This window comes from Staurois parvus, unplaced genomic scaffold, assembly GCF_062004578.1.
Source record: "Staurois parvus isolate SC_StPar_1 unplaced genomic scaffold, SC_StPar_1.0 ptg001723l, whole genome shotgun sequence".
Lineage (NCBI taxonomy): Eukaryota > Metazoa > Chordata > Amphibia > Anura > Ranidae > Staurois > Staurois parvus.
In genome coordinates this window covers 265,253-281,889 of record NW_028319519.1, presented here as the reverse complement: position 1 = coordinate 281,889, position 16,637 = coordinate 265,253, and the positions used below count along the sequence as shown (strand labels likewise).

Below are 16,637 nucleotides of genomic sequence, written 5' to 3'. Positions count from 1 at the left end.
AATGGCTATGTCATTTACTCTTGGACATGAGACCACCTTACACACCACCATTTAGTGAATATGAGGTTATCCTGTTGTTAAACCCCAAGTTGAGAATAAAATATATTCCTCCCACTTTAGATCCTGCTCCACTTTTAAATGTCACTGTTAGATCAAATATTGCAGTACATTTGCTACTTCTAAAGATATTAAGTGGAATGTAGTTAGTGTGACCAAAGCTCCACTAATTGGACTTTGTGTCACAAGAGGGGAGACCATGTATTCTAGAAGCTAGTGCACCTCTGTTCATCTTACAGTATCATGGGATAGGTCACAGCTCACAGTATTATGGGATAGGTCACAGGGGATGGCAGGTTACATGTGAACTGCTGGATTTTTTCATCCCTGGCCCCCCCTTTATGGTAAAATCATATGTGTCTAGATGCATTACATACATTAGGAACAATCCTCACAAGGCAAGACATTAACATTTTTTATCCGCCCACAGGTAGATTTTACACACATGCCAAAAGTAGGAAAAGGACAGGAATATTTTTGGGTAATTGTGGATATGTTTAGCCGCTAGGTGGAAATGTCCCTCAGAGTTCAGGTATAGAGATAAGGATGATTCCTTCTAAGAAGACAGGTTACCCCCCCCTTTTTTAGGTTTTAATGGATAGGCTCTTTCCCACTCCCTGGGCCAGACAGCCACTCATGGTAGAAAGAGGGGATTTAGGATTGATTCAGGAAGAATATGTGAGAAAGTTTATTGAAAGTTTGGACAAGGTTGAAAGAAATGTTGCTCGCACCTTTCTCTTTTTTTCACAGGAACCAACTCGCTTCCGTGATCGCTGTCACTAGGACCGCTGTTCTGACTGAGGATTCCAAGGCCTGGATCCATGCCAGATGTGTGAAAAGAGTAAACCATACCCCTAAGAAGCAAGACAAAGACACAGATACAGAAGAAGCAGCCAGAGAAGTCCTGAGAGATTGATCTGAACCACATGGAGTGCTTCGTCAGCCCTGGAAACTTCAACCCATCCAGGGAACTTGAACTGAATGAATCTATAGCAAATGACAAACAATTCCAAATCCCTCAACAAGCCAACCCAGGTGAAACCTTGCATCAAAGGTTCTATGGCCTTTGGGTGGCGTTGCTAATTATCAACTCTTTTATTTTTTTGATGGGCATAATACTGAACAGTTTGGCCCTTTATGTGTTCTGTTTTCAGACCAAAGTAAGGACACCCTCTGTTATTTACACCATTAACTTGGTAGTGACAGACCTTTTAGTGGGTCTCTCTCTACCAGCACGAATTGTTATGTATTACCGTAATGTAGAGACCTGTCATATCTGCTATTATGTTCACAGTTTTACGTACTCTGTGAACATGTACTGTAGTATTCTTTTCCTGACCTGCATCTGTGTTGATCGCTACCTGGCCATTGTGCAAGCCAAAGCCTCACGCAGATGGAGAAATCCCAGTTATGCTAAATGCATCTGTGTTTTGATTTGGATATTTGCTGTGATTGTAACTTTCATCATACTGACCACAACGATTAACCACAAACATTGTTGTTTTTTCCAGCTACTTATGCTGACAGGTTTTGAGTATTTTGTTCCTTTGGTGATTGTTGTTTTCTACACCCTGCGGATCATGTGGACTTTGTCCAAGTCAATACAAATGAACCAAAGCCGAGAGAGACGGGTGAAGGCGGTACAGCTCCTCATAATGGTGCTGGTCATCTTCACAGTCTGTTTCACTCCCATTCATGTTAGTCAAGTGGTTTTCTGTGTCCGCAGTGAGGTGTCTCGGCATGTCATCCTCATTGTGTACCATGTCACAGTAACTTTGAGTAGTTTTAATAGTTGTATGGATCCCATTGTCTATTGTTTTGTTACTAGCCATTTCCAATCCGCTAGGAATAGTATTTTCAGAGAACAACCGTCACCAGTTCCTTTTAACAGTCCCTGCCCCTGCCGTAGGCAGCTCGCCCTGGGGGCTAGGAAAATACAGGAGTAATGAGGCAATAAAAAGATAGATTAGGCATTGAGACTGGTTCCTTTTTTCAGGAAAGAGAAACTAATATGTTCTGTCTAATTAGAGTGTACAAAGATAATATCACTGAGAAGGAATGTACTGATTTGGTTAAGAAAATTCCCTGTTACCAGATTACATAATTTACTTTTAAGTCTCTAAACCAGTATCAGGAAATTTTGCCTGATTTGAACATAGTAATGTTGTTGCAGAATTTGTCTGTATTATATGGGTACGGTTTAGCGGGAATGTAGATTGGGTTAACTACATTGGCTATGGTTAACAAAAGTTTGGTAGAACCATACTGTTTTTGATATGTTATTAGCTGATAAAGGGAAAGTATGTAAAATGTTTAACTCCTGCGGTTGTACTCTTATTCCCCATAACACTGTTTCTGATGGAAGTATTATTAGAGCCCTTCACAACCTCCAAATATTGTTTGAAGAATTAGCTGAAAGCTCAGGAGTAGAAAATCCACTGGTCAGTTTATTTGAAACCTGGTTTGGTATATGGGGAACCCTGATTACCTACTAAGGGCCCCAGGTACCAACCTATGACTAAGGTGTAAGGTCACTTGTGTGACCTAAGAGGGGGTTTGAAGGGATTAGCCCCTAAGTTTGATGTCCCACCATCTTGTCTCTCTCTGAGCCAAAGTTCTTCCATCTTAGAATCAGTATCCATCTTAAGTCAGTACTTTAAAAGAATTAACTTTCTTGTCTTAAACGGTAATTTGTCAGGAGTTAAAAAGTTCCTCTTTTTTGTCCAGGTGCAACTTCCCCTTTTTCCTTAGCTAGCCCGAGACTGAAAGTCTGTGGTGGGCTACATCCTGTTGAGAGAGTATTAATAACTATAAGCCAACGGTAAAAGAGGAATTGTCTGCTTTCTGTGCTGTTCAAAAGTTCAAAGCTTGACGTATATAATAATAATTAACATATATGCCAACTGATTGGGCATGACTGACGTATGTAATATTCTAATTGGTTAAAAGCATACCTGTCAATTGATTAATTCTTATATTTATATGCATTGTTTTAAGTTTCATATATAAGTTTAAACACGGAAGAATAAATTCAGTTCATTCTGAGATACTACCTTGTGTCTGTCTGCAATTCCTTTGTGTCTCAGGTGAACTCCAGATCTGAGGGTAATTGCTGACCAATGCCAGGGGCTGACGGGAGTCAGTGCAGAGAGGAACGAGAGTCAATTCCTTTCAGGCGTGTGTTATAGCAAAAAGTCCAAAATATTGTTTTTTTCTCAAAATTGTCAGTCTTTTTTTAATAGAGCAAAAAATAACCATAGAGCTGATTGGAGACCAGAATGGTGCCAATCATCTCTATAGTCTAAGAAATCGGATAGCTACGAGCATTTCATCACTTCAGTTTCGCAGGATATAAACAGCGCAATTTGTAAATTGGAAAAGCATCTGATCACACCGATCTTGGTTTGATTAGATAATGTAAGGGCAGAGGAGATATCTAGAGTCTGATAGACCCCAAATTTTTTAAAAAAAGAATATATAACAATGCCCATTGAAGTTATTGGGGATATTTGCATTCCCTGTGATAGCATTAAAAGTGATAAAAAAATTAAAGGGGCAGTGTAAATATAATTAAAAAACATCAAAATAACTTAAACCCCCCCCACATGCACACACGCACACCTATGTGCACGAGCCTTGACCCTGTGCCGGTATGTAAACAGCGGTTGTACCATGCATGTGAGGTATCGCCATGAACGTCAGCTCAAGGGCAGTAATTCTAACACTAGACCTCCTCTGTAAATCTAAAATGGTAGCTTTTAAAACCTTGCCTATGGATATTAAAAATGTATGCAGTTTGTCGCCATTGCACGGGGCATGTGCAGTGTTAAATAATGTCATGTTTGGAATCTGTTTATTGGGCATACCATCATCTTTTATATTTTACCAAATAATTGGCCAATATACTGTATTGTGTTTTTGTACATTAAAAGTAAAAAAAGTGAATTTTTGTTTTTAATTTGCTTTTGAAAAATCACTGTGTGAATATTTTATTCATTAAGGTGTCTGCTTTAAAAAAATATACAATGTTTGGGGGTTTAAATTAATTTCCTAGCAAAAAAATACTGATTTTTTTCATGTGAACAAAAAGTGTCAGAAAAGAATTGATCTTCAGGTGGTTTGAAGAGTGAGTGATGTGTGGCACAAACTTCTAATGCTGGGCATAAAATCCCCCACCCCCCAAAATGACCCCTTTTTGGAAAGTAGATACACCAAACTATTTTCTGAGAGGCATGTTGAATGAATAGAAGAATTCATTTTTTTACCACAAGTTTTTGGAAAATGACAAAGATAATTATTTTTTTTTACACAAAATTGTCAGTTAAATGATTTATTGCTCACACATGCAATTGGTATATGTGGAATTGCTCCCCAAAATACGTTCTGCTACGTCTCCCGAGTATGGGGGTACCACATGTGAGAGACGTTTTGGCAGTCTAGCCAAGTACAGGACCCCAAAATCCAATAAGCACCTTCAGGCTTTTAAAAGGCTTTATTTCCTCATTACACTTCCTGACTACCTATCACAGTTTCGAAGGTCCTGAAGTTTCCATCATAGCACCAAACCCCCCCAACAAATGACCACGTTTTGGAAAGTAGACACCCCAAGGAATTTGATAAGAAGCATGGTGAATATTTTGCAGATCTCGTTTGTTGCCACAAGTTTTTAGAAAATTAAGAAAAAAAACAAAAATATATTTTTTCTTTTCTTTTTTCATATTTTAAAACCTTGTGAGAAAAAATGAGATCTGCAAAATACTCACCATGCCTCTTTTTAAATTCCTTGGGGTGTCTACTTTCCAAAAAGGGGTAATTTAGGGGTGGGGTGGGGAGGGTTGGTGCGATCCTGACATTTCAGGGCCTCCAAAACTGTGATAGGTAGTGAGGAAGTGAAATGAGGAAGTTACGCACCTTCAGGCTTTCAAAGTGGTCATTGGATTTCAGGCTCCTGTATGTGGCTAGGCTCCCAATATATTTAGAAATAAATCATTTAAATGACAACTTTATATAAAAAAAAAAAAAAATTGTTTTCCAGTAGCTTGTGGAAAAACAAATCTTCCATGGACTCAATATGCCTCTCAGCAGATAGCTTAGGGTGTCTACTTTCTGAAAAGGGGTCATTTGGAGGTGTTTGTACTGTCCTGGTATTTTAGCACCTCAAGAAATGTGATGGGCAGTCAGAAAGTAAAAGCTGTGTAAACTTCAGTATCTGTAGCACAGTTTGTAGACACTATAACGTTCACACAAAGCAATCAATTTACACTTATTGGGATTTTTATAACCAAAAACATGTAGCAGAATACAATTTGGCCTAAATTTATGATGACATTTTAGTTTTTTGGATATTTTTTATGACCGAAATCAGAAAATATCGTTTTTTACAAAAACATTTTTTTCTTAAAATTTTTTTTAGTTTATAACGCTGAAAATAAAAAGCACACAGGTGATCAAATACCACTGAAAGAAAGCTCCATTTGTGTGAAGAAAAGGACATACATTTTATTTATGTACCGTATTGCATAACTGCGCAATTGTCAGTTAAACTAGCGCAGCGCTGTATAGCAAAACAATGGAGTAAATTGCAGTATCTGTAGCACAGTTTGTAGACGCTATAACGTTCACACAAAGCAATCAATTTACACTTATTGGGATTCTTTTACCAAAACCATGTAGCAGAATAAATTTTGGCCTAAATTTATAAGTTTGCGTTTAATATATATTTTTTATAGCCAAAAGTAAAAAATATAGTTTTTCTGCAAAATTTTTGTTTTTTTTTGTTTATAGAGCAAAAAATAAAAAGCGCAGAGGTGATCAAATACCAGCAAAAGAAAGCTCTATTTGTGTGAAAAAAGGATGTAAATTTCGTTTGGGTGCAGCATTGCATGACCGCGCAATTATCAGTTAAATTAGTGCAGCGCGGAGTAGCAAAAAGAGGCGTGGTCATTAAGGAGGGTAAATCCTCTGGAGGGCGAGGGGTTAAATATAATAGATAGATATATAGATGGACAGATAGATAATAATGATGTATATACAGGGACATGCTGGCTGTGATAGTTTTAAATCCTAACTGAAATTTTAGTTTAGCTCAGCTGGTGACATTTTGGGGGAATTAAAGCAAATGTCATGTACAGTCTCTGTAATTAGTAACACGCTTTTCCCCAACTTATATCATGACGTTATTATATTAAACAATTGCATTCATTAAATTAATATCATTTAATTAAATCATTACATTACATTAATCAGTTACATCAGTTACATTAATATTATTTAAATAATTCCATTCATTAATGACACCGATATCATGACATTAATATCCCCATTGCACTGCACAGGAGACATGGCTGGGCATTTGTTTGCACCTTTGACCATATATGGTAGCAGTTCCATGAAGACCAAAGCTGGGCAACGCCCTATAGAATATAATCCGCCCCGGTCTATGCAGAAAAGCCTGTGTACAATGTCATTTATTACAATATGACCATTTCTCATTATTTGCACCAATTAGAAAAGCCTGTGCTAAGGAAGTGAAGGGTGAATCTCCCTGACGGGGACACAGACAGCAATAAGAACCTGCCAGGGGGACTAATCCACCTCCATTATGTCCAAAACAAAAAAAAAAAAGTTTTGTCTTTAGTTATACTTCAATGACCTCCGGGGTTTTAATTTTTTATTAGATAATGGAAAAAAGAGGGAAAGTTTGGGTTTGCATATTCACCACTCTTTTTTTTTTTTAAATCGATCCCACAATCATTGGTGGTTATTGGTGATGCATACCCTGCCCCCCCCCCCCTCGGCTCTTGTTCAGTCGTATGATTGCTATTAGTGGTAGTTATGGGCACTGACTTTGTGTGATGTCTAGTTACATGAGTGTATTATTAATCTTGTCTTTCTTTCTTTACAGGTTTATTGTCGGCTACTTCATATTTGGTAACCGTTAATTGACGGTTAAAGAAACCAAAATTTATATATAAAAAAGCACCGAATTTAAGAGATACACTGGTAAAAAATGTATTGGAACCAATGAAAATTAATAATCATTCCACCTTCTTTCAAGGTAAAGGGTTCTATTCATGCGGGAGATGCTATGGGTGTAAGAGAGTTGTAAATAATCCAAGACGCAGATTTACATTTTCGAACACGTCTAATGATAAGGAATATAAAATTAAACAGTTTATTTCCTGTGAAACAAAGGGAGTGATTTATGCGCTGAAGTGCCCATGTAATCTGATGTACATCGGTAGAACTAAAAGGCCACTAAAGGAACGCATCAAGGAGCATGTTTATAACATCAATAGAGGGTATAAATACCATCATGTGTCATATCACTTTAGACAATGTCATAATCAAGATGCGTCGAAATTACAATTCTGGGGAATAGAGAAACATCAGAGACACTGGAGAGGAGATAATTTGGTAAGGGAGATAAGCAAAAAAGAGTCAAAATGGATTTACGAAATGAGATGTTTAGCCCCCCTTGGTTTAAATAAGGAATTTGACCTAACGTGTTTTATCAGTAATTTTTAAAAAAAAAATTTAATATGTTTTTTAATTTTATAAATATTTTTATTCAGAGGGATTCATTGTACACGGATATTGTTTAGAAATTATGTATATATTTAAATGGATTAAAATAATGTAATTAAGAGAATTTATAACTATGAAATCTAGGTAGTACAAATTAATATGAAAATAATTACAAAAGAAGATCATAGAACCCATATCATGGTTAAAAGAATAAAATAATCTGAGTAATTAAATGTAAATCAAGTAGTAGGTTTTAGTATATGATTTATTGATATGATATCTGGAATGAGGAGAATAATAAATAAATAAAGATAATGTTAAGTAGTGGATATAATATGAGGAATATAGTGGTCCCCATATACTATTGTGTATCACAAATATATAAAACAGGCTTATATTTACCCGCATGGTATACACTTCTTAAACACACATACTTTTATTTTTGTATATATATATATATATATATATATATGAGTATATATATATATTTTTTTTTTTATTGTGTATATTATTATTTTTTATTTTTTAATTTTTTACTGTCAATAAATAAAATGATATAGATATGTTTTAATAAAATTATGTATTTAATAGTTATTCAATCACTGCTCACCAATGATTAAGTTGTAAATGTGCTAAGATCCTGATGGCTTGTAAATAGTGACAATAAAGTCAGAAATAGCAATAGGAACGAAGTTAAGTATATTGGATGGAACAGCTGATATGTGTATACATATCAGTAGTGAATCGGCGTATATAGACCCCAGGAAAATGGCCGCGCGCATGCGGGCTACAAGAAAATGGCGCCGACTGCCTATAAATATAGAGCAGGGCGTAGTGACGTCCAATTGTTTTCCCCCTGATGAAGCCACGTGACCCTGTGGCGTAACGCGTAGGGGAGGGGCTCTGACGTCACGACGCCGCGGTGGACGAGCGGCACTTACAAACACAGGATCTGGGCACAAGCTCTGCTGGATACAGTTCTGTGAGAGACAGCACAATGTGAGTGGAAAATTTTTTATAATAAATTACTTAACCTCACAAAGGATAAGGCACCATTGTGGCTCTATTTAGTGGACTTTTTGTTGAATCAGCATTCATTTTTGTTGAGCACTATATGTTGCACTGTTTTGTAGCACAATAAGTCTTTGTCACAGTACTATTTATAAGATTACTGTTATATATGGAGCGCGACACCTGTGTATATATCTGAGGATATATATACACTTATTGTTATATATCACATGTTTCACACAGATAATGAGTATTGTGTAAAGTGTTGATGCACCATTTCATTTGATTTAATTATTTCAAAAATATTTTTTACACTAAGGGAGTATCGCATTTTGGCTCACGAGTATCACTATATATTTTTCATTATTTGATTTCACACTCATTCACTCGTTAGAGACATTATGGAGGTATTCTCGTATCTGGAAAATAGGGATATTAACATAGAGGATATCTTCAAGGGTGAAGAAAATATAGATATTAATATAAATACAATGTTTAGGAAAATTGGACACATTATGGAAAAGAAGATCAATATATGGTGGGATCTTATTACCATGCAAAAATATTTCAAAGAGAAAATGATACCAAGAAAGCTACGGTGGGACCTGCCAATAGCGGATGGATTAGTAGGGGAGGAGGATGTCCAAGATTGGTTCAATTTCTTTAATGAAAAGGGTATGGAAACCCTACAGTTTCTCATTAAAAGAAAACAGAAAAAGATGAGGATGGTAGAGTCAAATCTACAGGAGAATAAAGCCAAAATAGAGACATATAAAGGACACCCGGAGTTTGTCAAGCATATGGATGAACTTAATAAATATGTCCACAAAAAAGACTTAGAAAATAAAAATAAGAAAAAGAAAAAATTTCTTAAAGTAACACAGGATTACCAAATGAAGAAAGTTTTCAAGTGGCAAACTAAACTCACACAAGGAGAGATTAGATCCACAGAATCTACACCAGTAAAAATGGGGGAATTATCGCCAAATAAAAAAGTATTGGAGTTTAAAACACCCCCTAACTCTATGAACAGAGGAGAACAGAGAGCACCTATACACAATCATCCAGATCAAAACACACAAGGATATAGGAAACCCAATAATAACAATAATTGGAAACCTAGCTATAGAGGCCCACCCCAACAACCATATTGGGGAGGCAAACCATATTACAACAAAAATCATGGAGGTTATCAGCCTAGAGGACCACAAAATTATTACCCACAACCTAACTTTTATGCGCAATACCCACCCAAACCCCAAAGGCCACAATACTACAACAGACCGATGTATGATAGATTTGAGGTACCCCAATACAATAGGTTCTCTCCACTGGCAGCACACACCCCAGAAACACCGCTATATGACCCTTTTTTAGGATGGAATCAGTACCCCCAAGCAGAAAGGGGGGAAACAAAGGGAAAACCAAAAAGAGGGGGTGCAGAGGAGGGAGAAGGCAACAACAAAAAAAGGAGAGATTAAAAGGGGAGGGGATTTTTAATATCAGTGGGGTTCCCCTTAAAAAAGAAGAGATCCATGCGTTAGATAAAGGATTAAAATTTGCACCAACCAGAGGGCTGAATAAGTTTGATACATATGTGAATTTACAAAAATTGATTAGAAATTTAAACCTCAAGAAATATTACGCACAATATCCAGCCAATTCAATAGGCTGTAATGAACCCTCATACAGACATCATACTAATTTGAAAAATAAATCAGTTTTTAACCCGACTAATATTGATGGGAAATATATTAACGTTTTTAAAAATTTAGTTAGCAAGGATTTAGAAAATTTGAGGATAAAAAATTTCAAAGAAGATATACAATTGCAGAAAGGCATTAAAAGCCTAAGGAAGAGGTCAAATTTAGTGATTAGACCAGCGGATAAGGGGGGAGGCATAGTGGTTATGTCGAAGGAACAATATGAAGCCACTATGGAAGATATGATGAGCGATACTAACACTTATCAGAAACTCATTAGTAATCCCACCAAAGAATACAAAAAAGAATTGGTTAAATTAGTAAAATATGGAACTAAAAAAGGAATATTGAACAGTAAAGAAGAAAAATATCTAATACCCACTGTTTGCAAACTACCAATTATATATTCGGTACCCAAAATACACAAGGACAGTACTAATCCACCAGGCCGACCAATTATAAACGGCATAGACTCAATGACATCAAGATTGGGAGAGTACATTGACAGCTTTTTGCAACCGTTAGTAGAGAATACACCAGCTTATTTGAAAGACACGAAGCATGTTATACAGTTGATACAGAATATACAGGTACATGAAAATATTACTATGAGTACAGCTGACATCTCCTCATTATACACGAATATTGATCATGAAGGAGCAGTAGAAGCAGTAAAATGGGCTTTAAATAAACACTCGAGCATTCCCAATAAACATAAAAAATGTATCATTAAGAGCTTGAAATTTTGTTTATCACACAATTATTTTTGGTACAACAAAGACTATTATTTACAAATAAGGGGAGTAGCAATGGGCGCTAAATTCGCCCCGAGTGTAGCGAACCTATATATGTCACAATGGGAGGAGGAGATAATTTACAATAATCCCAGGGAAGAAATTAAACCGTATAACAGATTCATTGACGATATTATCATAATATGGGACGGCAGTAAGGAAAGTTTAGAATTATTTTACCAAGATCTTAATGGCTATAGAGATAATATCAATTTAAGTTGGGATATGAAGGAGGATGTGATTCATTTTCTGGATATATCAATCAAGAAGGAAGGACAGTCATTGTATACAAAGAATTATTTTAAAAAGACTGACCGGAATGCATATATTCCAACTACAAGCTGTCACTATAAACCGTGGATAAATAATATACCGAAGGGCCAATTCATAAGGCTAAAAAGGAATTGTAGCAGAAAAGAAGATTATAAGGTACAAAGTGAAGCTTTAAAAAACAGATTTTTAGCAAAAGGGTATGATCCAATAAAAATAGAGAAAGAGAGAAATGAAGTGGGACAGATGAACAGAGATATCCTATTGATGGATAAACCAAAGAAAGAAAAAGGGGAATATGATATACCCATAGTGCTGGACTATCACAAACAATATAAAGCCATACAGAGAATTATCTCTAAACATTGGGGAATATTAAAATTAGACAAACATCTCAATAATATTATCCCCCAGAAACCAAAATTTATATATAAAAAAGCACCGAATTTAAGAGATACACTGGTAAAAAATGTATTGGAACCAATGAAAATTAATAATCATTCCACCTTCTTTCAAGGTAAAGGGTTCTATTCATGCGGGAGATGCTATGGGTGTAAGAGAGTTGTAAATAATCCAAGACGCAGATTTACATTTTCGAACACGTATAATGATAAGGAATATAAAATTAAACAGTTTTTTTCCTGTGAAACAAAGGGAGTGATTTATGCGCTGAAGTGCCCATGTAATGTGATGTACATCAGTAGAACAAAAAGGCCACTAAAGGAACGCATCAAGGAGCATGTTTATAACATCAATAGAGGGTATAAATACCATCATGTGTCATATCACTTTCGACAATGTCATAATCAAGATGCGTCGAAATTACAATTCTGGGGAATAGAGAAACATCAGAGACACTGGAGAGGAGATAATTTGGTAAGGGAGATAAGCAAAAAAGAGTCAAAATGGATTTACGAAATGAGATGTTTAGCCCCCCATGGTTTAAATAAGGAATTTGACCTAACGTGTTTTATCAGTAATTTTAAAAAAAAAAATTTAATATGTTTTTTAATTTTATAAATATTTTCATTCAGAGAGATTCATTGTACACGGATATTGTTTAGAAATTATGTATATATTTAAATGGATTAAAATAATGTAATTAAGAGAATTTATACCTATGAAATCTAGGTAGTACAAATGAATATGAAAATAATTACAAAAGAAGATCATAGAACCCATATCATGGTTAAAAGAATAAAATAATCTGAGTAAATAAATGTAAATCAAGTAGTAGGTTTTAGTATATGATTTATTGATATGATATCTGGAATGAGGAGAATAATAAATAAATAAAGATAATGTTAAGTAGTGGATATAATATGAGGAATATAGTGGTCCCCATATACTATTGTGTATCACAAATATATAAAACAGGCTTATATTTACCCGCATGGTATACACTTCTTAAACACACATACTTTTATTTTTGTATATATATGTATATATGAGTATATATATATATATTTTTTTATTGTGTATATTATTATTTTTTATTTTTTACTGTCAATAAATAAAATGATATAGATATGTTTTAATAAAATGATGTATTTAATAGTTATTCAATCACTGCTCACCAATGATTAAGTTGTAAATGTGCTAAGATCCTGATTGCTTGTATATAGTGACAATAAAGTCAGAAATAGCAATAGGAACGAAGTTAAGTATATTGGATGGAACAGCTGATATGTGTATACATATCAGTAGTGAATCAGCGTATATAGACCCCAGGAAAATGGCCGCGCGCATGCGGGCTACAAGAAAATGGCGCCGACTGCCTATAAATATAGAGCAGGGCGTAGTGACGTCCAATTGTTTTCCCCCTGATGAAGCCACGTGACCCTGTGGCGTAACGCGTAGGGGAGGGGCTCTGACGTCACGACGCCGCGGTTGACGAGCGGCACTTACAAACACAGGATCTGGGCACAAGCTCTGCTGGATACAGTTCTGTGAGAGACAGCACAATGTGAGTGGAAAATTTTTTATAATAAATTACTTAACCTCACAAAGGATAAGGCACCATTGTGGCTCTTTTTTACATGGTACCCCAATTTACTGGGAGGAGGAAATACTACTAATAACCATCCCTACTATCCATTGAGGCTCAGTGTGGAAGGAGGAAAAAAGGAGACCTCTGGTGGCAGGAAAAAGGCAATATATCCATGGCATGGATGGATATATATATATATAATATATGAAGATCACTACCTAGTCCTGAGAGGACAAAAAGCGCTGTTAGCCACTGTGGGTGGCTAAAGAAGGAGGTGAGCGTACATCTATCTTTAGAGCACGGGGAGTGTGGCACGGCACAGAATTTGGCACTGAATATTTTAAACATAAAGAGGACTTTTTGTTGAATCAGCATTCATTTTTGTTGAGCACTATATGTTGCACTGTTTTGTAGCACAATAACTCTTTGTCACAGTACTATTTATAAGATTACTGTTATATATGGAGCGCGACACCTGTGTATATATCTGAGGATATATATACACCTATTGTTATATATCACATGTTTCACACAGATAATGAGTATTGTGTAAAGTGTTGATGCACCATTTCATTTGATTTAATTATTTCAAAAATATTTTTTACACTAAGGGAGTATCGCATTTTGGCTCACGAGTATCACTATATATTTTTCATTATTTGATTTCACACTCATTCACTCGTTAGAGACATTATGGAGGTATTCTCGTATCTGGAAAATAGGGATATTAACATAGAGGATATCTTCAAGGGTGAAGAAAATATAGATATTAATATAAATACAATGTTTAGGAAAATTGGACACATTATGGAAAAGAAGATCAATATATGGTGGGATCTTATTACCATGCAAAAATATTTCAAAGAGAAAATGATACCAAGAAAGCTACGGTGGGACCTGCCAATAGCGGATGGATTAGTAGGGGAGGAGGATGTCCAAGATTGGTTCAATTTCTTTAATGAAAAGGGTATGGAAACCCTACAGTTTCTCATTAAAAGAAAACAGAAAAAGATGAGGATGGTAGAGTCAAATCTACAGGAGAATAAAGCCAAAATAGAGACATATAAAGGACACCTGGAGTTTGTCAAGCATATGGATGAACTTAATAAATATGTCCACAAAAAAGACTTAGAAAATAAAAATAAGAAAAAGAAAAAATTTCTTAAAGTAACACAGGATTACCAAATGAAGAAAGTTTTCAAGTGGCAAACTAAACTCACACAAGGAGAGATTAGATCCACAGAATCTACACCAGTAAAAATGGGGGAATTATCGCCAAATAAAAAAGTATTGGAGTTTAAAACACCCCCTAACTCTATGAACAGAGGAGAACAGAGAGCACCTATACACAATCATCCAGATCAAAACACACAAGGATATAGGAAACCCAATAATAACAATAATTGGAAACCTAGCTATAGAGGCCCACCCCAACAACCATATTGGGGAGGCAAACCATATTACAACAAAAATCATGGAGGTTATCAGCCTAGAGGACCACAAAATTATTACCCACAACCTAACTTTTATGCGCAATACCCACCCAAACCCCAAAAGCCACAATACTACAACAAACCGATGTATGATAGATTTGAGGTACCCCAATACAATAGGTTCTCTCCACTGGCAGCACACACCCCAGAAACACCGCTATATGACCCTTTTTTAGGATGGAATCAGTACCCCCAAGCAGAAAGGGGGGAAACAAAGGGAAAACCAAAAAGAGGGGGTGCAGAGGAGGGAGAAGGCAACAACAAAAAAAGAAGGAGATTTTAAAAGGGGAGGGGATTTTTAATATCAGTGGGGTTCCCCTTAAAAAAGAAGAGATCCATGCGTTAGATAAAGGATTAAAATTTGCACCAACCAGAGGGCTGAATAAGTTTGATACATACAGTTGTGTCCAAAATTATTCAACCCCCACTGAAATTGAGTGTTTTGGCCAGTTTGACATTGCTTTTGATCATTCAGTCATCTTGCTTACATTTACATTAAAGAGGCACTTGTAGGTCAGACAAATATAACATAACAGTTATAATGAAATAACCACAAATGTCTTTTCTGTGCTCACAGCATTATCAGTTTTATTCAACCCCCAAGTGACATTCAATCTTAGTACTTAGTACAGCATCCTTTTACAGTTATAACAGCTTTTAAACGTGAAGCATAGCTTGACACAAGTGTCTTGCAGCGATCTACGGGTATCTTCGCCCATTCTTCATGGGCAAAGGCCTCCAGTTCAGTCACATTCTTAGGCTTGCGCACTGCAACTGCTTTCTTTAAGTCCCACCAGAGGTTCTCAATCGGATTTAAGTCTGGTGACTGCGATGGCCACTCCAAAATGTTCCAGCCTTTCCTCTGCAACCATGCTCTAGTGGACTTGGAGGTATGCTTGGGATCATTGTCCTGTTGAAAGGTCCAACGTCTCCCAAGCCTCAGGTGTGTGACGGACTGCATCACGTTTCCATCCAATATCTCCTGGTACTGAAGAGAATTCATGGTACCTTGCACACGCTGAAGCTTCCCTGTACCTGCAGAAGCAAAACAGCCCCAAAGCATGATTGACCCTCCACCATGCTTCACAGTAGGCAAGGTGTTCTTTTCATCATAGGCCTTGTTCTTCCTCCTCCAAACATAGCGTTGATCCATGGGCCCAAACAGTTCTAATTTTGTTTCATCAGTCCACAGAACACTATCCCACAACTTTTGTGGTTTGTCCACATGGCTTTTGGCATACTGCAGTCGACTCTTCTTATTCTTTGGAGACAGCAAGGGGGTACGCCTGGGAGTTCTGGCACGGAGGCCTTCATTACGCAGTGTGCGTCTTATTGTCTGGGCTGAAACTTCTGTACCCACATCTGACAAATCTTTTCTCAGTTCCTCAGCAGTCACACGGGGACTTCTCTCCACTCTACGCTTCAGGTAGCGCACAGCAGTCGAAGTCAGCATCTTCTTTCTGCCACGACCAGGTAGCGTTTCAACAGTGCCCTTTGCCTTGAATTTGCGAATGATGCTTCCTAAGGTGTCTCTTGGTATGTTTAACATCTTTGCAATCTTCTTATAGCCATTGCCCTTCCTGTGAAGAGAAATCACCTCTTCTCTTGTCTTCCTGGACCATTCTCTTGCCTTCACCATGTTTGTAACCACACCAGTAAATGTCTAGAAGGAGCTGAGTATCACAGTCATTTTAAAGCTGCCTAATTGGTGCTTATTATGCTTGATTGCTGCTCGGTGACATCCACAGGTGTTTTCAATACCTGATGGAAAGCACCTGTATGAACCTCTGTT

At 36.6% G+C, this 16,637-nt stretch overlaps 1 protein-coding gene across 1 annotated transcript; it reads left to right on the top strand.

The window, feature by feature from the left end:
• The first annotated feature begins 428 nt into the window (after positions 1–428).
• On the top strand, positions 429–2,128 carry LOC149434617 (G protein-coupled receptor 20-like). Its single transcript, XM_089663566.1, has one exon. The coding sequence runs from the start codon at positions 984–986 to the stop codon at positions 2,001–2,003; it is 1,020 nt and encodes a 339-aa protein (XP_089519692.1). The 5' UTR covers positions 429–983; the 3' UTR covers positions 2,004–2,128.
• Positions 2,129–16,637: the final 14,509 nt, after the last annotated feature.